General features: G+C 38.0%; 1 protein-coding gene across 3 annotated transcripts in view; it reads left to right on the plus strand.

Moving 5' to 3' along the window:
- LOC145666672 (BTB/POZ domain-containing protein 1-like) overlaps window positions 1-24,590 on the plus strand; it is a 107,613-nt gene extending 83,023 nt beyond the window's left edge. For all 3 annotated transcript variants that reach the window (XM_081734147.1, XM_081734146.1, XM_081734145.1), the window contains exons 3-5: window positions 15,456-15,773; window positions 18,862-19,096; window positions 23,728-24,590. In XM_081734147.1, the coding sequence (XP_081590273.1) occupies window positions 15,456-15,773; window positions 18,862-19,096; window positions 23,728-23,886 (712 nt within the window). In that variant the 3' untranslated portion in view covers window positions 23,887-24,590. The remainder of the gene's footprint in view (window positions 1-15,455; window positions 15,774-18,861; window positions 19,097-23,727) is intronic.
- Window positions 24,591-26,491: the final 1,901 nt, after the last annotated feature.

Below are 26,491 nucleotides of genomic sequence, written 5' to 3' on the forward strand. Positions count from 1 at the left end.
GATGACAAACTAGAAAAAAGAGGTCGATAACTCAAAAGTTAAAATAAAGTTAAATAGCCTCTAAAATTACCCTCAAATACTACATTCTTCATGTTAGCTTTAGTTCGTAAAACATGTGCTCCATCCATCTTGATGGTGAATTTCAGAGCGAAATATCACATTCAGGTCATGGAATTTTTATCTAACTATAGAATATACTATAAGAAAGCTATTTAGATAGAAAAATCATGAAGTTGAAAAAAGCCAAAATTTCCAAAATTCTCGTTTTTTTCCCAAAAAGCCGGCTTTTTATGTGAAAAAAACCATCGATTCAAAAAAGCCGGATTTTTTGCATCTCTAGGTGATACTGCTGTAACTATAAGAATAAATTTATTCTGGATTTTTATGTGTGTCCTGCATCCGTTTGGGATATACTATCTATTACATAATTAGATCAACGATGCGTTCGTTAAAAAAAATACAAAAAATAAAAACATACTTGAAAATGTAAAAGCTCCATTGTTAAACTTGTATTTCAGATTTACGAACACAAAAGTATAAAATTGTACGAAAAACTGAATATTGTTAAAGTAAACATAATATTTGATGTCAACAATGCTCATTTAAATTAGGTAAGCTTTTAGACATCAATAATAATAATAATAATAATAATAATTTGAGTGGCAATACTATGTTGAGAAATTAAAATAATACTTGGGGTCGCCAGAAGACCCCAGCTTTGTAAACAACGTTGACGAGTTAGGCTTGGTACGTTAAGGGTTAAATGAACATTTAAGAGTCGTAAGAATGATTGTCCGTTCTCAGGAGTAACAAAATATCTGAAAAAATCTACAAGCCATGATTTGCAGTTACAGGGAGATTCTTCAGCCCGGCTTCCAGGCATGGACGTCCGCAGGACTTTTTCAAGGAGGTAAAATACTGATTCCACGGGGAAGGGGGGACAAAAGACCGACACACAAACTCAGTCGCGAATACACAATATTTTGATACACGAGGGCACATAATACATCAAGTAAAACAACAGTTATTTACGCGCGTATGCTTATTAACTACAGTAAATAATCTATAATACCAGATACTATATTATTTAATATGAATATATTAAGTGTTATAACTTAAGTAAGCAAATTAGTATGTCTTGACATGCACTTCCAAAAACCTTTCAAAACCCAGGGAGGCAACATCCCCTCTGCCCCTTCCCCGCTGCGGGCAGCCATGCTTCCTAGTGTTCTTTGTCTATATTTATATGCTGCTTCAAAGATTCAGGAGAGAGAAAATGCATCTTGGTAATCTATCAGAAGTCCATGCCATTTCATTTTCAATCTCCCGCACTTCGGTTTGTTTCTTAATTTGTTAGCCCGAGGTTTTCTATAAACTTTTTAGTCTGTTAGTTGGCAACATTTACACACTGCCGTCTGCGTTGTTTACAAGAGCTGCAAAGCTTCGTGAAAAAACGAATAGTCAAGCATCATCCCTATTTATCCTAGGATCATGGTTCATACCTCATTCTCTTCAGAATAGAACAACCTTTAAAACGGTAACATTCACATTTTCCCTATCATGTCCCTAAAGCGGAAAATTTTGAGAGAAGTCGGGATTTTTTCTGATTTTTTTTTTTTTTTTTAAATTTTGATCCCCTCTGGACTCCCCTGTGTTAACGCACAGATCACAAAATCAACTGGGAAATATTAAGGGTGTATTAAGTGTGTGTACAAAATTTCAAGCTTCTATCTTGAATAGTAAGGGCGGGAAAAATATTTAACAATGAACTAAGAACATTCCCACAATACCCCAGATGACCCGGATGTAATATAAAAGTTTCCTCGGACATTCCTACTTATCCTAGAATCATGATTTGTACATTATTCTCTTCAGAATAAAACAGAGTTTCAAACGGTACCATTCAAATCTCTCCATCGTGTAGGCTATCTGGGGCTGGAAAATTACGAAAAAAGGGATTTTCTGTTAAGAAATATCTCCTTTTTTACTTTTTACACCTCTGTACCGTCTCTGTTTAAAGGCAAAGATCTGAAACAAATCTGAAAAATACTAAGGGGTGCAGTGATGCGTGTCCAAAATTTCAAACTTCTAGATGCAAAAGTAAACCCGCGAAATACGTGTATAATATCCCCAAATACCCCAGATTTCCGTATAAAACAGGATCGCAGGTAACAGCTTCCTGAGACATCCCTATTTATCCTAAGATCATGGTTCGTACATCATTCTCTTCAGAATAGAATAGCCTTTCAGATGGTATTATTCATATGTCTCCATCTTAAGCGGGAAAATCGCGAAGAAAGCTATTTTTTGTTAAAAATATCCATTTTATATATATACAGATGATGATCAGAAAAATGGAAACACCTCAACGAAATTGCAACTTACCAGATTAATATGGTGTCGGGCCACCTTTCGCCTTCAGAACAGCCTTAATGCGACGTGGGATGGAGGCATAGAGGTCGTGAATGGTAGCAAGTAGAATTTTACACAATTCCTTGTGCAGGGAATCGGCCAGTTCTGTGAGAGAGGATGGAGGTGGAAATCGTCGCCGGAGTCGTGTTTCCAAGACGGACCACAGGTGTTCAATTATGTTGAGATCTGGGAATTGGGCGGGCCAGGGGAGGCGTTGAACTTCATCCCGATGTTCCTCAAACCACGCTGGAACAACGCCAGCTGTGTGAATGGGTGCATTATCATCCTGGAAGATGGCGTCATTGTCCGGGAACAACATCCGGACCATAGGATGCAAATGGTCTCCTAAAATTACGACATAATCGTTGGCAGTGATTCGTCCGCTAAGTGTGACCACAGGACCCAATGAAAACCATGATATAGCGGCCCACAGCATCACCGAGCCGCCGCCATGTTTCACAGTTGGGCGGAGACACTGCAGATCATAAGCTTCTTTGGGCGTTCTCCACACATAAACACGGTCCGTGGTTGGGAATAGAGTGAAGGATGACTCATCCGACCATATCACACGTTTCCAGTCCTCAGCGGTCAAAGTTGCATGGTCGCGGCACCATTTGCGGCGTGCGAAAGCGTTATAGTTCCTGATGAGCGGTTTGGTCTGTGCAACACGACCCCGTAAGTTCATGTCATGTAATTCGCGGCGGACTGTGATTGTCGAAACAGGGTGGGGGAAGCGCTGATTGAGTTCCTCCGTCACTTTCTCCGCAGTGGCACGACGGTTCTGCGTGACAATGCGCTTTAATACCCGGCGTGACCTGTCACTCATGATTTTCTTCCGCCCACTGTTCCGCTTCCGCGATGTGGTTTTCCCGTGTGTTGTGTAGGCCATCACCACCTTCGACACTGTCCCACGCGACACACCTAACACAGTAGCTACTGCCGTCACACTCACTCCACATAACCGCGCACCAACAATTTGCCCTCTTTGAAAATCTGAGAGGTCTCCCATTTTACACTACCTACGTCTGCTGCAGCCACTGGACACTGCTGTTCCACTGCACCTGACGTAGAATGGAGACCGACCTAACACACCACCACCAGCGGTCCGGCGCTGCGGGCGCCACGACACCACTACCAACCCATACATCTGACGTGTTGCCAACTACAGGTGTTTCCATTTTTCTGATCACCATCTGTATTTTTGCTCCTCTGGATCCCCCTCTTTTCACGCAGAGATCTGAAATCATCTGAAAAATACTAAGGGTGCACTGAACGGGTGTGCAGAATTTCAGTCTTCTGAATGCAAAATGTAGGCCCGCCAAAAAATAATTAAAATGGGCACAACAAAAAATATCTTTTTAAATTTATGACGTCATCACATCCTATGTCTGGACACAGAGAGGCATGAAAGCATATGTAATGTACTCTACAATGCCTTCAGTCCTGAAAAAAACGAAGTAAAAGGCTTTATTTGTACTTTTTAAATCGAATAATGAATATTTTACCCTATCACCTAAAAATAGGTGATATAATTTAAAAGGTTAAGCGTTAAGGAAAAAGTACAACAACGCTTATCAAAGTGACACTTTTTTTCCACGAAAGTTACTGATATTTGGCAGGGGCACATTTTTAAGGAAATTGAACTAGCTTGCGGCATGAAATACATAAATTTTGCCTAAAATTATAAAATTTAAAAAAAATTCGCAGAGGGAATAGGACACTTCTAAATACGTCCTATTATCTGGGAACAAATATATAGACGCGCACACAAAAGAATCTTCATCTTAAATGTCGATGGTGATTTCCCCGTTGAAATAGTTAACGATTTATAATATAAACATGTTACGAAGAGAAGAAAACAGGATTACCCTGTTACCCGTTCAAAACGGGATTTTCCCTAATCATCCTCTGTATGACACTTGTTTTCATACTATGCTGTACATACTGTACATTTGAGCCTCATTGTATTAAGTATGATTATCATCTTCCATAATCGAAATAATAGAACAGAAACGGGACTTTACTTATTTTCACTTTAAATTATTTCGGAATTTGATTTAAATCAACGATTTTTATTTTAAAAAATCAAGTGATTTAAATCTTGATTTAAAGCAGACTGATTTAAATCAATCCACCATGCATGATGACACTGCTGGGAATCCAAAAACTAGAAAACCGGATGTCATAAATTTTTTGTAACTCCATAAAAAGTGGAGTCGATACCTCGACAAAATGACGCATTCCGTCTGTTTCAAGAGTTTTTCGATGTTGGTCACTAAGGATATTCTTTGGTATGCTCGACCAAACAGATGTGAACACTGATTTTATTAGTTTCCTCTAGAAGCACACAAAAAGATCGTTCATATAAAATTTACAACTTGCTTGACCACATATTCAGGAACACCTTAGCTCAAATCTGCTGCCTGATCAATTCTGGGTATTGATGACAAAATTCATGAGACAGAATGTCCACACAAACTATTCTAACAACAATGTGTACAATGTTCTTGGTCACATGACAAAAAATAAAAAATAAAAATGTTTAAATGCCATTTACCAACTTGTATCGCCGAAGAGAAATTTCTGTTAACGTGTTTAAAGTTTACAAGAACAACAAATGAAGTATAGTGAAGAAAGGATACTAGAAGATGTAAAACATAACTTTGAAAGATAATTAGTATCAGATATTTCTTTGCTTTAAAAACACATAGTAGCTCTGTTACTAGACATAAAACAATTTTACTAAAAATGTAAAGTCATTTTTTTTCTTTGTAAAAGCAATGGAAATAAACCGGCAGGCTGTTTACTTGTTATTTCGCATTTCTTAACTCACACGAAGTTGTGTTGATCGTGTTGATCGAAGAATGCTTCTCTCAGCTCGTTCAGCTCGGAGACGCTATACCTTAAACAGAAACGAATCAAAAGTGCAGAGGAAAGTAAAATCAAAGGGAAAACAAGAAAAAGAAAACTAAGTGCTGAAGTTAACGAAATTGGAAGCAAAGGAGAAACAAATGGAATTATGTTACAAACAGGAACAAGACGCTTTCGTAGAACTAATTCAAGAACAGAAAGCAAAACAAAATTTTGTTTTAAAAATGTAAATGTCAGGATTAACATGTCTCATAGTTGGCAGTATTAGGGCTGATAGTGAGCCACGGTGGCTCAATGGTAGAGCGTTCACCTCTGGTTCATGGGGTCCTTGGTTCGATCCTAGCTGGACATTAACCTCAAAATTAACTCAACTCAAATATCATTCCACCCACCATCCAGGTGAACAATGATGTCCAGGTTCTAGCTATCCAAGTTTTTCTTGGACAACAGATCACTTTCTGCAACTTTTACACCACACGGCCTAATGCTTTTACATCCGTTGATCTAGATTACATATAATCAACTCCTACCCCCAGTTGTTCTGGTAGGGGATTTCAATTCATCATGAACTGTAGGGTTTCCGTCGTACCGAGTCTCGAGGACACAACTTTTCTCGACACTTCACATCTTATTAAACTATAGCATTCCAACACATTTTACCACTGCCCGCAGCCCACGACTTGCAGTTAATCTTCAGTGGCATATGTACCGTGATTTATGTGGCATTGATCACTTTCCGAATTATTCTCACTGGGCTACCTGCTTCACAATTTACTTACTTGGCTTGTTACAATCTCTGCCGTGCGGACTGGGGTCAGTTTTCTGGCAGCTTTGATTTTATACCATACCCCCAGCTTTTTATTGATGAGCACCTTGAGGTCTTTTACGCAAGTGTGGTATCTGCTGCTAATGCCTCATTTCCATTGTTAGGAAACACTGTTTCTTGCTGGTCGGAGGAAATACTTAAAGCTGTTTTTGCACGACGCTGAGCATTTCGTCGCTTTAATCATACTTCTACTGCTGACAATTGGACACAGTTTTCGTCGCCTTTGTGCCAGAGCACGCTACTTGATTAAAAGGAAAATGACCTAACTGGCGCGACTGTTTCCAGTTTAAGTACAGATAGTTCCATGAGTCGTGTTTGGTCTAAAGTTCGTTGTCTTCAGGACTTTTCCACTTTCGTCGATTTTTGCGTTACTTGTGTCAGACGAACTGATCACTGATCAGAAGCCGATTGCCAATGAATTGGGCCAACATTTTGCTGCAGTTTCTAGTTCGGCACGTTATTCGGCTTACTTTCTACAAGTTAAAGCACGAGCAGACTGTAAAACACCATTTTGCGTCACCAAATAATTAATATTACAATTTGCCTTTTACTGATGTTTAAATTATCACTACTCTCACTAGCACTAAAAACGCTACACCTTGGCCAGAATTCCATACATTTTGCTATGCATAGAATTACGTAAAAAGAAAGCAACTGGAACAGACTTCATACATTATGCTATGCTTCCCAATCTTCCCGCCACTAGCAAACGTCTTCTCGAGCTCTCTGATCGTATCTGGATTGAAAGATCCTTTCCTGCTGCCTGGCATAAAGCTTATATTCTTCGTGCCCTAAAATATGGGAAATTACTACGTCTAGCTCCAGTTGTAGGTCAATTGCTTTAACCAGTTGCTTATGCAAATTATTGGAGAAATGATCAATGCACGCGTAGTGTGTTATTTGGAAACTAACTCCTTGCTTTCCAATCTTCAATGTGGTTTCCGAAAGTCCCGTTCTACTACGATTCATCTCCACAGTGCAATCCAGGATGCTTTTTTACCATGTATTTTGATCTTCTGAAGGCTATGACACAATTTGGCGTTATAGAATCTTACGTAAGCTACTACTTCAGGAATTACAAAGCCGTATGGGTTTCTTTCTCTATCAGTTTCTTGGAGATCGGTACTTTCGAGTCCGATTATGATTCAGATACTCCGATCAGTTTCTTCAAGAAAATGGCGTTCCACAAGGCGGTGCCTTTAAGTGTAATTCCTCTTGCTTTGCCGGTAAATAAAACTAGGATACAAATACTAGCTCCCGTTCATGAAATGTTGTATGTGAACGATCTGGCAATTTTGTGATCTCCGTGTTGCTGCTCAACAATTACAACTCACTCTGAATAGGCTTTCATGTAGATCAACGGCCGCTGGATTTACTTTCTTCATCGAAAACACTGTGTCCACTTTTATCGCTTATGCAACTGCGCATATCATCGAGATCTTTATCTGGGTTATACACGCTTTTTTTCATCCGATTTCTGGGTCTTCATTTGAATCACCCGCTTTCTTGAGCAGTCCTTTACGAGGACTAAAATATCACTGTCTAAGAGCATTCAATCTTCTGAAAGTGTTGTTCCATATTTATTAGGGAGCTGGTTGCATTGTTCTTCTACGAATGTATCGTACCCTGATTCGCTCAAAGTTGGATTACGGATGTAGTCTTTATGGATTCGCCAGGCTTACCACGTTACGTCAACTGAAAACTGTCCATTTTGGCATATGTTTGGCTACTGGTGCATTCCGTACCTTTCCTATTCCCAGCTTATATGTTGAAGCGCACGAGCTACTCAGCAGTCATCGGCTGATGCTCTACTATTTTGCTAATATTAAATCAGAATCTGGAGAGCGCTACAAACGTTGTCAGGTATGACTCAACGCTACCAGGTCTTTAGAATTTGTGCTCTTCAAATTTGGATGACCTTGCCGTCGAAGCTCTCCTTTTATGTTTATATATATATATATATACACTCCCATGGAAAACCCTTCGTATGGCTATTCCTTTCCATCTGGTCCAATACAAGAAGCCAAGTATCAGCCCTTATGAATTTCAACAGAAGTTTCGCCCCCTCTTGCAGAATTGTCAAGACTTTGTCTTTTGACTGATCGTTCCAAGGATACTGATTCTGTCGGATGACTTTTACAACTACATGTACTTATGGTTTTAAATTGCACACCCTTTCTTCAATATTCACTACTAATATGGTTGCAATTTTACAAATTTTATTATGTTTCTGCACGTAATGTATGCCGGATCTATCTCGGTTGTGCCGGATGTTACGACTCGCAAAGTGCTTTGAGTAGCCTTCGTGATGCAAAGTAAATATCGTTAATAATTTTACCTTAGTGCTTTTACCACTTTGCTTGTATATTCCGTATCTTTTCTTTTTCTTTCATAGCAGACTTGTTACTAAATTTTAGCCATTGGCAAGTGCAAAAAGACCTTTGTGGTATAACACATCCACTCCAGTCTCTCACTCTTACTTGTATCCTTTACACAGTACGTTTCGATTGTACGTCATCAATGTCAATGGACGAGAGAACATTGACCGATGATCGGGAACAAAACCAGGGACACATTGAGACGTGGGGGATTGATTAACAGGATGTGTGATGTGTGGTCAGTGTCGTTCAGAGAATTTCTCCCAAAGTTTTGATACTTTTGCCTAAGTTGAAGAGCAACGAAGTTCATCGCCACTGAAGCGAGTTCCATTAAGATGTGGAGAAGAATCTATTATTTGGTAGTTACCGACACCCGAAAACCATTCGGCACCCCTGGCTGTTGATTCCGTTTCATCAAAATTTTGCAATTCAAGAGAACAGCGGAAAATCATTTGTCCGTCCATAGCCTTCGTCATTGACCTGTCGCCCAGCTGATGAGAAGAACCACATCAAAGAGTACAACAACGAGTAATAAGGGTACTGTGCTAGAATATCCTATCCTTTCGTTAATCCTTTCTTTTACGCAACATCAGTTTTTTTTTTCTTTCTTTCTTCAATGCAACCCAGGTCACAAAGTTTGTTGTACAAAATCCTGGGTTTGGATAATTAGATCATATCTCTATTGCTGCTATTTTAGCTGAGCTACAGGACTAAAAGCTCAGTGCCTGCAAAGTATTTAGTGTAACTTTATGTTGCAGAAGGTCAATTCACTTAAGAAGGCCAAAGTTTGTGCGCTCACCTTCTCATGACAATCCCTTCCTCCATCAACGGTTGTGCTCGATGTGGTGGCCACGAGCCTGAACTATCGCCCTGCAATGCAATTTCCACTGAAGAGTTACGCGTCGAAGGTATGTGAGGGGAACTGTAGACCACACCGCTTTACAAGCTTTCCAGAGCCCCGCTATGGTGGTGGGACGCCTTCACGTGAAACCTTGTTTCAGAAGGCCAAAGGCACTGAAATCCTTCGGCTACCCATCTGGTGACTTCACAGGTATGGACGAGAAGAGTATAACACACACACCAGTCTCCGTAGCCACATGCCGATAATACGCGACAGAACTGCGAGCAGTATGACTGGATGCTTTGTCCACATAGATCCACACCTTATGGGTGTCCCTGCCATTCAACTGTGCATGGGCGTTGTGTATAAGGGTTCCATGATGTTCGTTTGAAAATGGGCTGCATTGGCAACTTCACACGATGCATTGGCAGCTTATCACGATGCATTGGCAACTTCCCACGGGCGCAGAAACTTACCACCATGAAGCCTTTCGAAAACTTCTCGCGACATTCACGGACGAACTCGCCGCGGCCCGTCTCGTCATGTGGTGAATAAAAAATGGCCCTGGGCTTATTGGTATCATCAAGGTAGATCCAGGCTTCATCCAGTGTGACAACCCACTGCCATTTGTCACCTGAGAGGTACTGTTCATACAACTTTCTTGTGTTTGTGAATCTCTCTTGAATGTGCCATGGTGATAACTTATGCCCGATCTCATTATGACGTTTTTTCAGTCCCAAATTGTCCTTTATGATACATCACACTATGTTCTGTGATATTCTGCATGAGGTGGCAAGGTTGCTTTGTGTGGGTGGGTTCTTCATAACTGATGCCCTAATGTTTCTCACAACGTGTGGTGTCCTGGCTGGACATGCCCGTTTTCTTTTCCCTCTGTACGCCTGCTGATATTGTTACTCCTTGCCGCACTCATTTTCACAATCACTGAATTGTGCATCGGAAAATACACATATGTACCCTTCTCAATAAGGTGTCACTTTAACAGTCATAATAGCTGTTCACTACAACTACTTCCACACAGCGTTGTACGTGACTCACTACTGGATTCACGAGCTACTGACTTCTGGTTCCTTCTCCTACGCTGGGCTCGTTATCAGCTCTGTAAAATTGGCCACCTTAGGTGAAGGGACCTTCTCTATATGTGATTAAAATGATTTTATATACACATTTGTATTCTGTATATACTATCATGTAGCACTTTATCTTTTGTATTGTTCTTAATCCTGTTTTGTAAATTAAGATTCAGAGAGTTAGCTGGGCCGCGGTAGCTTAGTAGTAGAGTGTTCACCTCTGGTGCTTGGGGTCCTCGGTTCGATCCCAGCCCCCGCCAAGTGAACTTTGTGGTGGACAAACACCGTGTGCGTGGGTTTCCTCGGGGTTCTCCCGTTTTTTCCCACTTTCTTCATTCCACCATTTCATTCATTACTCATCATCACCGTCTCCTTTAGCCTAACCGACATAACCGTGAGACGTAAAACTCAAAGATTTAATTTAATTTTTCAGAAAGTTAGTTTCGGTAATTAAAACTTGTTAATTATTTTAAGATAAATGGAGACAAGGATAGGAACGTTTAGATGAGTATTTAAATACAAACTATTACAATTGGTAGCATAGAGTATTAATGAAGTTTGATGCATCTTTTAAATAGCAATTGCAAAGAACTAATACAATTTACAGAATTTAGATAAACGCCATTTTGCAGCTGTGGTGTACAAAGCAAATTTCTAACTTATTGAAATTTGAAATTAAATAAGGAATATATATTTGTCAGCGGAAGTCCTCCGCGTTCTGGAACTTCTTGTTTAAGTTTTTTATTTATTTATTTATTTATTTTAGCATAACAATATTAAACTGAGGTAACACTTAACAGTATAGTGGAAGCTGATCCCTGAATACTGATTGCCATTATGCTCATTGAAAGCTTGTGAGTCCTTCCGACGATAAGGAAGACTGAGAAATCAGTTGATCGTCTCGACAACACTAGAACCAAGTCCAAAGGAGATCAAGTGTCCAAGTGAGACCAAAAAGTGTGACCCTTTGTTTACGTTGAAGACAGTTTATATACACATCAGTTCTGATTTACACCTGTTTGTCTTCCTATTTTCATATTTTGTTTTGATACCTTCACTTTCTGATTTCTCGAAATGAGCTTGGTTGTTTTTCTTTCTAGATACAAAAATATTACATTTACACAAAAAAATATAAAATTTAATACCCGGTGTACATAGTGTTTTGATTTACATCACAATCCAACGTAAATTTAGAGTATCTATTTCAGGAATTAAATTATAAATTAGTCACAATTGTTCTTCTGCTTCATCGAAAGAGACTAACTATGTGCTCTAACAAGAGGTTGATCCAAACCTTTGCCTTTATCTTGAACGTATGAGCTGACATTTTGTGAATGTAGAAGTTTGAAACACTTCGTTTCGTGATAATGTTCGTGTGGAATTCATTTCCTGTGCTGAGTATGAGAATAGATTATCAGAACTCCGTGTTAAATACCGGCGGTATATAATTTATGTTACAAACGGAGGATTAAGTTATTAAAATAGAAGAAAATTTGATATTACGAGGCGTGTTTTTTAAGTAAGGTCCGTTTTGTTGTAGACACTAGTAGTTCGCGCGCATACCGCAATGAGAATGTGCGTCGTGTACCGGCATGCCTCGGGAACAACTGTGCTCAGTTTCAGCTCTGTAGCTGACCCGTACGGTTGTGCTCTGTGCTTTCACAATGTTTAAGACTATCAAGTTGCCCGCCGCGTGTGAGGTTCGCTCAGTGATACGGTTTTTGTCAGCAAGAAACCTGTCTGCTTCACAAATTCATCGACAGATTTGCGAAGTGTACGGTGATACTGTTAAGAGTGCAAGCAAAGTGCGTAAGTGGGTACGAGAATTCAAAAATGGCCTTGACAACGTCCATGATGAGGACCGCTCCGGTCGCCCTTCTTTGATTACAGACGATTTGGTAGCTTCAGTTGAAGCGAGGGTTCGTGAGAACAGGCGCTTCACAATAATAGGTCTCTCAAACAAATTTCCTGACGTGTCGAGATCAGTGCTTTACAAAATTGATTCTGAACATCTAAAGTTTAGGAAACTGTGCTCCCGTTGGGTCCCGCAACTCCTAACAGAGGACCACAAAAACCAAAGATTTGAGTGCGCGATGAAGTTCTTGACTCGTTATCACGAAGAAGTTGACGGCTTCTTGAGTCAGATCGTAACTGGAGACGAAACATGGGTTTCGCATATCACGCCCGAATCGAAGCAACAGAGCATGGAATGGAGACACACACACACTTGCATGTAAAGGTGAAGGCCAAACACTCTGTCCCAGCGCAGAATCATGGCGTCGGTGTTTTGTTGGTCGACTTCATGCAACAAGGAACTACTATCAATGTAGAAGCATACTGCCAAACCCTGAGAAAGCTACAGAACGATTCAAAACAAACGACGCGGTATGCTGACAAAGGGCGCTGTCCTTCTCTGACAATGCAAGACCTCACACTGCAGGTCAGACCCGCGATTTGTTGGACAGTTTTGGGTGGGAAGTTTTAGACCACACACCCTACAGTCCTGATCTTGCGCCGGGCGATTACCATCTGTCCCTCCACCTCAAACAACACCTCAATGACAACCGTTACAATGATGACGACGATGTGAAAACGGCAGTGAACTCTTGGTTATCGGAGCAGGCGGCAAGTTTTTATGAAGAGGATATTTTGAAATTGGTTGAGAGGTATGATAAGTGTTTGAACAAACTTGGCAACTATGTCGAAAAATAGAGTAAAGTATGTACTTTCTGAAAATACATTTACTTTTTTGAAATAACCTTTCGTTGTGTACTTATGTTCAAACGGACCTTACTTAAAAAACACGCCTCGTATGTAACGAAAGTTTATTACAATACGGTATTAGAACCTAAAATAACAATTCTGTGCCACAAGGGAAAAACACGGATCTCCCTTTGAATCAGTTGATGGAAACCTGCGTTTATCCAGTAAACTCGTGAACGTAGCATTCCGAACAATGTACGCTTATATGAGAAGAAGCAAACCAACAGGATAATTCACAAGCTTACACATTATGGAACTTCACAATAGCTAATGTCACCAAATATCGTGCGAATAGTTAGGGATATAACAAATGATCTCTCTGATTTCCTGCACATATTGCGTTAAATTGTAAGGCGTAGAGTGTTGAAACATATAGCAAAAAAAAAAAAAAAAAAAAGTTTTAACCCTAAGTGATACAAATATGCCTTTCTTTAGTCATGGTGTAAAATCAGTACGGTAGCCCAATTCCAGATACGTCGGAGCATGTTCTAGTAAACCCTACGTACAACTGCTCGGATCCAATTCTGCAGGTCACCAAAGTTACAGAGTAGCCTTTTCCGAGTGTAGAAAAAAAAATGTATCAGTGATGCCACTCACTTCTGTTTTGTATCCAAGATAAAAGAAAAAAGTGTTAGAAACTGGTGTATTTACCAACAAATGATGGTAATCACGCCAAGTCTAGAATTCTCACGAACTCAAATATTACTACACAGCATGGCTGAACCAAAAAATAATAATAAAAATAAAATAACCAAAGTGCAAGAGGAAGATAGAAAGTTAAAATGTAAAAATGATAATCTCCAAAGTTGAAATGAAGTTCCAAACTGAAATGTTTTAGTCCGTAAGAAGATAAGCAAACAGTGTCACTGTAAAGTGACTTAAAAACTACACCGATATTACATGGAACATGTGGGACAAATGAAATCTCTTTTGTCTTCTGCGGTCAGTCCTGCACAAGCCCTGGCGTATTTCGCTGCACCATGCTTGGTATTGATTTAGTAGCTATGGAATCACAAATACTGAAGTTACATTTACAAAACAAAGTGTTCCTAGACGGATACGAAATAAGGTGTACATTTCCGTAAACAATCGACAATGTTCTGGGTTAGCACGGTACTAATAACAGATTTTTACCCCTATTGAAATAATAATGTCCTTCCACGGAACCTTCCCGAAGTAAACAACAGAGCACGGTGTAGCGACCTCAGCGCTGTCTCCTGGAATATTCGTCAAATCAGATTTGTCCAAGACCGTGGCACATATTGGAGACGCATTCTAGTGGATTTCGTAGGAAACATCCCAACACTGAACATTTGGCGTATTTGGCTGCACTGGCGTATATACCTGCAGTTACCCTATATTGGAAATATGCTTATTTTAGAATTGCGTACCCCCAGAAACATCTTTGCGTACCCCGGTTGAATAGCACAGGTTTACAGAACTCTAGCATTATTAGTATATACAGAGTAATCGTTAAATCTTTAGTTCTTTTAGGGAAAAAAAATGTCGTACAAAATTTCTCCATAAACAATCAGTTCAATAAGAAGTATCATTTCCAGCATTGAACATTTGCATCAAAAATACAAAGAGCTTCCTTCTGGCAATATAGTTAGAATATGCGCCTTGGGCGCGGAAACCCGAGTTCGATTTCCTGCTGGAGCTCATGTAGTTCACATCTCACGTTAAGCTGTAGGTTCATGTCTCATATAGCCTCTGTGCTAAAGGGGACATTCGACTCTAATCCAACCAACCAACCGTGTAAAATGTGTTAACAAAGTAGTGCGATCCTCGTGTGAGTGACTTAAGCAGTGGCCTTGTTCACCAGACTAAGTGACCGAAGCCAATTGGAAAACCCTGATAGATGCATGCAATCAATGGAATTAATGTTTTTAGTTATCTTTTTAATAATTTAATCCAATATTAGTTCCAAGAAAATTGAAGGAAGATTTGCTTTAGCTTACTTATTTCAACTAAAAATGTATTTTTAGTACGAAGTCATACTTTTTCTTTTTTGTATATAATTTAATTCAGTGGAGTTCAGCATCCTTTTTCAACATTGGGGGCTACACGAGACAGAACTTGCTGCTTAAAGTAGAAACCTAGGTAAGTATTTACAAGGAGACTTGAACCTAGAACTATGAGGACGAAAAGCACATACTTTGACCACTAAGGGATACCTTTGTAAGCTTTATTGCTTTATGAAAGTGTGTCGGTGTCTAAAGGCCTGGATTATTGTGATTCTAATGTTTTAAATAATGATCACTTTCTCTTATTAGGTGGTCAGAAGCCGAGTGCAGTAGGCAGCAGCTCCCTTTAACACCTGAACACCAAAGATCTGTTCTGGGACGAGCGCTCCATTTAGTTCGGTTCCCGCTGATGACTGTAGAGGAATTCGCTGTTGGTGCAGCACAGTCTGGATTGCTGACTGACCGAGAAGTAGTATCGTTGTTTTTGTACTTCACCGTGAATCCAAAACCAGCCATAAATTTTTTGGATGTCCCACGTTGCTGTATGACAGGGAAAGAACAGACTGTCAATCGATTTCAACATATCGAAAGCCGATGGGGTTACAGTGGTACCAGTGATAAAATAAGGTAAAAAAAAAAAAAAAAACTAATTAATTTATTATTAAGTAACTGTTTATTATCAGATAAAAAGTTTAGAACTGTGAGTGCTACTTTCATATTTTTGAGAATTATAGAAGTTTAGAGTGACTTAGGTTGAACTAATCCTTCTGCGCAGGGTTCACATTCGCTCGTAAGGTATATAAACATTGTAACAAGCACTATGTTTGATTATTTTTATATATAGATATATAAAAAAAAGTTATTCTCGTCACTTCATTCATTACACCATTCCATGCATTATTCCGGAGTCATAATTCTTGCAATATTCTCGTACACAAACCTGTATTTATTGCAGTACAGTTAAAACAGGTTAACATTGAAAGTATAGCCCGTCATATTGAACTGTCTGCAGCCACATTTCTGGCAGTTCCTCGATTCCACGTTTTGTCCTTAGAGGCAAAGAAGTTAGGAAGTACAGCAAGTAGGAATCCGAAGGGGCAAGGTCAGGACTATATGCCTGGTGTAGCATGAAGTCGATGCCATTAAGTTATACATTTTTCGAGCAGAGCGTGCCCTGCTGCAGCAGGACGTGCGTTTGGTTCACCAGTGCAGGATATTTTTGCGTGGTGCAGCATACATCCACTCCATCTGTTCGGAATAAACGTCGGCATTGATGGACGACCGTCAGGAACGAACTTGAAGTGAATTGCTCCCTCTTAGTTCCTCACATATAGAAACTCGTGCTGACTGCTTCTGACTTCATGCTCGAAACGGCTGTTTGACGACCGGTCCTATAAGTGAGCACTTGCCCAGCTACTGTTTTTGTTCATTCGGATTTCGAGAAAGCATCCACTTTTCGTCGCATGTAACAATCCGTTTCAGGAAGTGCACATTTACATGGATTTTACAGCAGTTGTCAACAGATATCCACTCTTCTCTGGCCCTGACCTGGCCCAGGCACAATGCGGCAGCTTCTTATGAGTTTCCCGAGTTTATGAAGATGACGCATTTCAGTGGCCTGAGACGTGATCAGTTGGTATGATATATCGTCGTGTGCTGGTAAATGGATTTTCCTCAATGGCTGGTCATATGATCTCACCACCTGTTACCCTGAGGCGGCAGGGCCTTGATTGATCTTCGATATTTTTGCAACCTGCACGAAAGTTCTGGAGCGAACAAGTTGTTGTGCCTTTCCCTTTCGCATGACATATTTTGGGTTGCTGCAATAGCGTTATGGACGAGTTTGAACTCATTCAGTAACAGTTCACGTATCAGACGTTGTTGAATACTCATTGTCACTTCCACTAAAAACTGACGAAGTAGCGGGCGTATAGACGCAGCTGCTTGAAAATGTTGCGAAACTTCTGATTCATCTCTGAATAGTTAGGATTTTATTTCAATATAAATTTACAGAAAATGCATTTATGCACCAAAAATCTTTTTAGAATGCTCTGAAGAGTGCTGTTGAGTCTTCAAAAACCACAACACACATATTCTTCATAATACTGGAACTTTATTTTCAAAAAATATAAAAGAAATATATAGTTAAAATCGACTCAGTACTCTTGTATTACTACTCTTATGCGATATGTAAAGCAGAGTTATAATATATAACGTAGGAGGGGCACTGCAAAAGTCATGGCAACTATTTTTTTTTCGAAAAATGTAACGAATAAAAAAAATTCTGAAATATGCAAATGGAAGGTTAGTTCATATGTAAACATTACATGTGGGGAGATGAATGAACACATACACCACCATAAAGATATAGCACGAGAAAAAAGAAAAAAATTGTCGTTTCAAACGTGTTTTCTTGCCAATTGCAACCGTACACAATAGTACAGGGCAGGAAAACGTAACATCGTAGAGTCCCTGCCATCTTGGGGAGACTCCTGATGCCATGGAATGCACGTAGTTTGTAATGTACTATTGTGTACTGTTGCAATTGACAGTAAAACACTTTTGAAATGATTTTTTTTTTATCTTTTTTTCTCGTGTTATATCTTTGTGGTGGTGTGTGTGTGTTCATCCATCTCACTTCATGTAATGTTTACATATGAATTAATCTTCCATTTGCATATTTCAGAATTTTTTAATTCGTTACCATTTTCGAGAAAAAAAATAGTTGTCATGATTTTTGCAATGACTCTCGTATATCATGAGCAGATTGTCTAATACAAATGCACCTTGATTGTCAGTAAATAAAGACGTGTACGGTAAAAATGTTATTTCTGTTTCATAGTTGTTGCATTGTTTTTTCGTTCGCACGTTTGTGCTTCTCCCTCTTTGCATGTTGTTCCTCAGTTAATTTTCTTTCAGCTTAAACTGCCATATTTTAAACCTTACAGCAGAGAATAGAACTATCCTGGTAGGAGTCTTTCCACCATTAAATTCAAAAACAAAACGGTTTAGTTTCGGAAATGCAATTTCTTTAAATTTTGGTATTTTGCAATAACAGAGCTGCACGTTATACAGACTGCTTGCTTCAACCGTTAATTCAGTTTACAAATGATCCAAAAATATCTATTCAGTTGAAGGTCAGCGCCTTAAAGGGGTAAAAGTGATGGCGAAGGGGAACGTGGAAGTATGATTCTCAACAGTAGAATTCAAAAAAGGTATAACCTCAGTTCTTTCCTTTAGGTGAACTGAATTTCTAGAATATAATTCATTAAAAATAATGAATAAATACTAAAACTACACATAAATATGCCAAAAACGTAAAAGGCAAAATACATCTGAGAAATAAAAACAAAAAAAAAAAAAAAAGTAACAATAATATGTTTTAAATCACTCGATTTTTAATAAGAGAAAATATATCGTAATGAGCAACTATTTCTAATAGTTCAGTTTCGCACTGAAATTTTCTTGCGAAAGGATTTATGTTCATGAAATTAAGACACCGAATTATTTATAATATTCATTGATTCTTCCTCCTCCTCTTCCCATTTACTACAATAAACCAAACATTGTGTATGACAATTCTGTCTTCAATTGAACTTCCTGCGTTAGTCATCGTAGAGGTTCTTGTGCTAATTTTTTTTTATTATAGCCATTGTTTGTAAAGTTTCAGAAAGTTCTAGTTTTTATAATGTTACAATATTTTAATGTTTTACAGATTCATTGTAGATAGACGCATTTTCGTTGTTGGATTTGGATTGTATGGTTCTATTCATGGGCCTACAGAATACGACGTTCATCTGCAGTTGATTCATACAGCATCAGGAAAAGTGTGTGGCTCTAATAAGACAAGTTTTAGCTGTGATGGATCCAATTATACATTTCGAGTGATGTTCAAAGAGCCTGTGGAGATCTTGCCGAATACAAGTTATACTGCATCTGCCACGTTGAAGGTAAAAATTCTTTATTAAATGTGAAACTGTTAAGTTAATGACTATTTCCTTTCGTGTGGAGGGTCGTGGTTTTATTCTAAACCATGTGAGAGTGTGATGAATAACTGTTTCTTAGAAGGTCGTGTGCTTTCTGTTAGTATATGTATCCACAGTTCCTTTGTAATATTCACGTGCATTTAGTTCTCTATAGTCCATAGGTTATAGAGTTAAAATTAAGATTTCGTGTAATTTTTATTATTTAAGTTAATTTTGTAATTGAATTCCATACTATGTGGCATTGAAAAAATATTGTGTTACATTATACTTCGATATATCTAACAGAAACAAGAAATCAAGTAAAGCATTTATCTGGTGCGAAGAGTCTCTGATTCGATCCAATGCTATGTGAGTTTGTGGTGAACAACATCGTGTTGGTGGAATTTCTCGGAATTCTCCCGTTTCCCCCCTCATTTTCAATTCAACAAATCTTTAACAATCATTCATTTTCTACAATTCACCTTCTCATTTAGCTTAAAGGGCATGGCTATAAATGTTAAATATTTCGTGTTTTTTTTTTTTACAACAACTTTTTCAAGAAACAAATTTAAAAAAGTCATCGTCCAGTTGGCAACTGTTTTTTCATAAAATAATTCTTTTTTTTTTCAAGCTGTTATAAAAACGTTATAAATAGACTGCTAATCAACATTGCTAATGTAATCTGTAATAACTAAATTGAAGCAAATACATGTTATGAAGAGGCTTGTTAAAATAGCATGTTATTCTATGACTTTCTGTGTATATATATTTATTAATTTTTCATATAACTTCGTAATATCATGTCCGCAGCTTGATTACACATTGTTTTCTGTACTTTTTTTTTGTTTTTTTTTGTTTTGTTTAACCTCAGATACAGTTCCATAAAGCTAGAGTTCATGTCAATGATTATTATCATTTGCGTAATTACTATCAGCTTTATATGATGATACATTTTTGAAGTGGTAGAGAGTCCGCTCAGCAAATGCCGGATTCCTTGCCATTACAACGTTTACAGAAGTTTGGCTCAGATTTACGGTGACGATTTTAGCATCCTTACAAGCTTAAGAAACACTGCGTCGCCACAAGCGGTTGTGCCTGGTGTGCAAGCCATGTCTCTTAGCTATCTCTCTGCAGCTATTTCCACTAAAGGATACTGCATTAAAACACAATTTGATCAAGTCTGTTCTATTCTTCGTGACAAAATTTCTAAAGGCCTCGATTATGGTCGTTTCAACAACACAAACCCACAAATATCCATGATAGATGCATGGGGATTTCCCAGGAATGTCTGTAAAAGGAATTGCGTGAATTCACGTTTCACGTGCCATCCACTCCATGTACGTTACCATTGACTTCATCGTATGACTAGATGCCTTGTCCTGGTGAGTAACAACACGAGATGTGCTGCTGCCATGCAGGGATGAGATATCATGGCGGTAAAGTGATTCTAAAATGTTCGTTTGTTCATGAACTGTCTTTTTGCCTTTGTCCATTCTGCATAATGTTTTTTTTTTCTTTCTTTCTTTTTTAATTATAGCAATAAACACAAAACAGATTTAAATCCGCGTGAAAAACTTCCCGCACATTGACGTACCCGGTCAGAATGACCTCTGGTATCACAGCGATGATAGAAGATGGTCCTAATTTTGTCACATTCCGGCAGATGTGCCCATGCCTCGTCCAGAGACAATAAAAAATCTCACCTAGCCTCTACAAGACGACGTTCGTCACCTTCCGACTTCTTCCTCTCCATGATATGTAAGGACGGAACATATGAACTCGAGTCTTGATCATCTTTACCAGATATAAATCTAGCGCAGTTATGCGATTTACTGTCGCACCGAAACGTTGTGCTATCCTTGGTTGTTTTTTAAGACGATGGGAACGCACTTTTTGCACATCACTGGTACACCCTCTCCTCTGATATCTACGATGCTCAGTATTGTAGAGCGCAGCAACAGCAGCGATTCGACACAGCTTTGATCCTTTTTTTGACACGCGAAAACGTTTATCATACAGATTTACTTATTTGGCTATAACTAATGTCGATAGGATAGAAATTTAGCCGTCCCAAAAGGCTGTAATTTTCAGAGCCATATAACCACTCATACATACAACAGCCGTCTTGTCTGTAACTTAACCTACAGCACTTTCGAACGACCCACGATAACTTGTCGAGCGTGTTCACGCGTGTTGCTATCTATCGTTCGAATTTATTACCATAAAGCTTAAATCACCTTTCGTCTTTAAAGCATGTTAACATAGCGAAACGTGAGCTTCAAAAGGAAATTGTATTCGATAATTTCCACCAAAGGCGGAAATTCGAACAACATTGCTGCGAGAAAACCCTATGAAATTTTGGAAAGTTGGTACTAAGTAGAAAACATTATAAGTCCAAGAAAGTATAAAACCTTGTTCATTTAGAGAGGCAGTTCAGTCTCAAAAGGAGATTGAAAGAAAGGTTGTAACAGTCCAAGATCCTTTTGGTTACAGATAGTGCCTCCTCAGCCTAACTAGAGGCTATTCAAAGATGGCCAACTGGACTTCTGATTTCATGTATGATGAAAATAGGAGAAAACTATATGTTAAACCATAATTTACCTACTCCATTCATTCGTTCTTCACCTGACAACAGGTAATATGAGTGAAATATATTTAGAAACGTATAAAATTCTCTGACGAGCAGTTCACTGACGCAAATTTACAATCATTCCTAAATAATTTTTCCCAAAGTACGAATCTTACTAAATCGCTTTTCCGTAATCGTAAACTCTACATTCATTTCATTTGAATGAAAATTGACGAGCCTTGAAATAAATTATTTTCTTTTTCTTTCTTCTAATTTATCCCTAAATGACTACTTCTGAAAATAATAAACACATATTTAGTGTTTTTTTTTTTTCTATCTATTAGTCTACTCTGAACTTCTGTTGGCGACTTATTAGCTAGCGTCGTAAACGACCGGGAAGGGGGGGGGGATTTTTTTTTTTTTAAATTTAATTTTACACATCAAAGCTATTTTAAAATATTTTTGTTCACTATATAGTGACTATAAGTTAGTAGGGCATATACAATTTGTAACATAATAATCATTTTGATACAAGATGATGTCACTTGAAAGTTGTCCAGTAGACCACACTGATTACAATTGTATGTGTGAGAATTGATTTACGTACAGCATGGAAAACAGGCAAAAATAAAAAATCGAAGATAGATGGTTTTAGACCCGGTGAGGTTAAATGAACAAAAGATAAAAGTTAAAATTTAATTTTTCACAAATGTTACTGCACCTTTTACACTATTAATTAGCTCTAAATTCTAAGTCCGTAGATATATAGCTATAATCTTATAGAAATTCTATGGATACATTGAAAATGGTTTTATTGAAATAGGTCCAGTAATTTTCAATTAAATAAAACCAAACAAATTTACCTAGATCAGCCTGTAGTAGTATTTTATTAGTGTAGATGAGATTAATGTGAATACACATGTGTATTGAATTTAAATAAAATGGAGTCAAATAAAAACAAAATAATTAGTTTATGCTCGTCATTAGCAGAGCGCCGATCTGCTCACGAAACCAGTAACGACTTGTCATTCCACGTAGTCTACAATATACGTACAAGTTTCGACGGAAAAGTAATGAGGCTCATTTAATCGAAAATTTTAATCAATCTTCTTACAAATCAAAAATATCACATAAAAGTAGTTTTCTTGAACAGCGACAGAGGCTGTATTTCCATTGGTTGTAGCAGTGTTGAAAGGCTTTCATTTCGTCGATTATGCTTTTCAGGATATTATTCGAAGTATCAAAATGACGCCCTTTCCAGTGGTTTTTGATTCGGGATTATAAGTCTCATGTACTGAAGTTCAGCGAATAAAGCAAATGCGAACGAACAATGCCTGATTACTCACGTGGCCCTATACGTTAGCATTTGAAGAAGAACTTTCTGATAAAAAGTTTGGTTAACAGTTTTTTGTGAAAGAAAATTTCCTTGTGGACGAAGTTTTGCAGAAAAAATAAATTTTTAAAAAAGGAAAATAATATAATCAATCAATTTGCTTATTCGTGAAGATGGCATTCCTGGCTTTAGCGTTTTGTATCGGAATCGTAAACGAAAACTCATGATTCATCCCTCTAGTTACGTGATTGAATAATCCTGTCTCTCTCTGTCAGAGGGTGCAGAAGATAAGGCACACATCTTTCTGATTGGTCTTCTGGTTAGTTGTAAGGTTTTTTGAAACCATCTTGGCGCACACTTTTCTCATTTCCAAATCCTGTATTAATAAATGATGCACGGTAAACCGGTTCAAATCTAATGACTACTTGATACTAGGCATACCTACTAACTGTAAATGAAATTCTCGTTATCTAATTGACGTACAGACGGGCCTGTTGTAGGCCTCATTATTTTTGTGCTATATCTCGTATACTCGCAAACAACAGTTTATTATGCCTTGGAGTGTGGCCCTGATGCTGTAAATGTTACCAAATATATAGTGGAAAAGTAATTGGAAATTTTCAAAACTTTAAATTCTGTGTGAGCGTAATGGTGTTTATAATTGTTTGCAGTTATTTTAAACTGACATATATATATTCCAATGACTATTTGCAGGGTCCAGACTCCCATTACGGTACGAAAGGTTTGAGGAAAGTAAGCTTGGATTGCCCTAGTGGTGGCAAAGTTACGTTCCAGTTCTCTTACGCAGCAGGAAATAACAATGGAACATCTGTGGAAGATGGACAGATTCCAGAGATAATATTCTACACATGAAACCAAACCAAGAAATGAATGAATATATGATTACTTTATATTTTGTGTTTCAAAAGTAAAAGGTGCTTTTTTATTATTATTATTTGTTGTGGCTCAATTATCAATTACCTATTTTTTTTTCTTTGCTATTCATTCCGATCGTGCTTTCTAGGTACTATCATCTGTGTATTTTTTCCTTGTTTTTCCTTTCAAATCGTGTGGTGAGCCATACCATATAAAATATTTATATAGCTTTGTAAAGTCATTATTGTAAGCTATAAAACTACGTATGCAAATCCATACGTTCGTTCGCAATTTTCTTGTGATATTTCCCAGTACTACTAAGTAGCTGCATTTGTGTTTACTTAGAAAGATAACTGATTTTTTTTACGTGGATATTTACAAATATCTATATTATATTTCTTGGAAATATTTGTAATTTAGTACGATCAGAAGTTAAAAGGATATGACCAAAGAACTACTACAAAATGAGGACGTACGTTGTGAGAAAATTTTTGTGTGGTTAAATTTTGTTAAAAGTACCAATAATTCGGCTGTGCATTCGAATATTATCAGGTTTTCTTCTTGTAATACTGTAGCATATCATTGTCATTTATAATGTATACGCTTCACTGGATTACAAGTTACGATAAAACTTTATAGAACGTAGAATTCTCATATCAGAAAAACATATTTGTAGGAAATAAAAATTCAGTGTTAACTTACATCGAATGTTATTAGTTTATTTTCGTATGCATACCCTTTTTTATTTATTTATCTTGTATTGAATTTCTGAAAACTAGGCACATACAAAGTGATCAAAAGGTCACAAAACCTATGGAGTTAATACAAAAGATGTTGAAAATATCTACCATTTACTGCTTCACACATTTGCACCACTGGTCATGTTTCTAAACACACACTGGCATTGCATGTGAAATATTGTCAACAATTCGTTGAGTGTTGGTCTGCAGTTCTTACAATGTATGCGGGTGAGTTGTGTAAACTACCAACTTCAGATATTCCCATAAGAGAAGTTCGATGCCGTGATGTCCGGAGACCGGAATGACCACAACGGCTTGGAAATGATAAGCCTGCTTAACATTTATATATCAACCTGTCCTGTCACCTACAGAAAAAGAAAAAAAAGATTAAATTTTCCTTCGTTGGTTGTATGACTGTTATTCACTCTTAGGTCTGTCAACAGTTACGGCAGGATAGATTTGTAACGATTTCCCACTTCGACTGGGAGAGATGCCTCAACATTTTAAATAGTACACTAGATTCATACGTTGGGCTACCGTTGCAACGTGTATGTTTTTAACGTCTTTTGATTGTTGGGTATAGTAACAATCTTACTGTGACTTTAAATACTCACAGAAACAAAAGTCTTTGTTAGACCGTACTCTTTTTCAATTCGATTCGATCACGATTGTCATTACTAATCTTCCTATGATTTTGTTTTGTATTATCCTGCAATTTTCTGCTTTTCTTATTCAAAAATCTGTTAACCCAGAGCACCCTTACTAAAATTCCGTTCACCCCTTGCGTATTTCCCGAGCGAGTTATATGCCGTGGTCATTCCAGAAGCCTAGATTTAATTACAAGGATGGGTCAAATGGAAGGCACATTCAATAAAAAAACTGGGTTGGTGCTACAAATTCTGTATTGGTAAGTGACATATATAATCTATCCTGTCCCCTGCCTCAGCTACCAATGTCTCTTCCATTACTAAAATCGTCCGTAGTAGGCTCCTCTCCATTTTTTTGTATTCCTGCAATTGACTGTAATTGGCATGGTGTGATCCTATGCTTATGCTTACTTCCTCAGCAACTTCGATAAATAGATTATGATTTGTACGGATAAGGGCACGAACATTCTTGACATGGTAAGCGACTGTTGATGTGAAAGGTTATCCAGATCTGGAATCTTCTCCGTCGATCTTAGGAAAGTACTCGAAACACTGACTTCTGTTTCAGCAGTTCTTTCCGAATTTGCAGAAAAATTTCAAACAAACATTTTGCTCAGCAAAATCATTCATTCTATTCACCTGAAAATCGACATATCGTACACATGTGCTCGTACAAACTGCAATATCAAGAAGACTGATCACGCTACGTGATGCGCCTAAAGTGTACAGATACTAGAAAACACCGCTAGATGCAACTCGTAGTTGCAGTCTGTTTCAACGATCATTTCATGCTGTATTTGATCAGGCCAGACGTTTATTGAATGCGCCTTGTAAAGAGACATTTTAAGGATGCGCTGATTATTTAACATTCGTTGCAGAAACTGCAGCTAGTACTACTGGCTAAACTCGCTTGACGCTTCCGTTTTTCTTACAGGCGTTTATTTATTTGCTAAAAAAAATGGATGGACAGTTCAACAGCAGCTCAGTTGCACAATACATAATTTTTCAGATTTTAGGACTCGAAAGTATCAAATCAACACAAATTTTGCAATGATAAGCTTTCAAAACATACATGTGAGTTTTGTGTTACAATATGCAGAATATTTGTAACCTGACTCGTGCTTGTAGAAGATGGAACATCACCGTCTACACTATCATCGCCAGTTTTATCTCTTGTGTTTTAAAAGATACCTGTGAAACTTGAAATTATGAAAT

The sequence above is a fragment of the Thermobia domestica genome, chromosome 12 (assembly GCF_964235325.1).
Source record: "Thermobia domestica chromosome 12, izTheDome1.hap1.1, whole genome shotgun sequence".
NCBI classification, from domain to species: Eukaryota; Metazoa; Arthropoda; class Insecta; order Zygentoma; family Lepismatidae; genus Thermobia; species Thermobia domestica.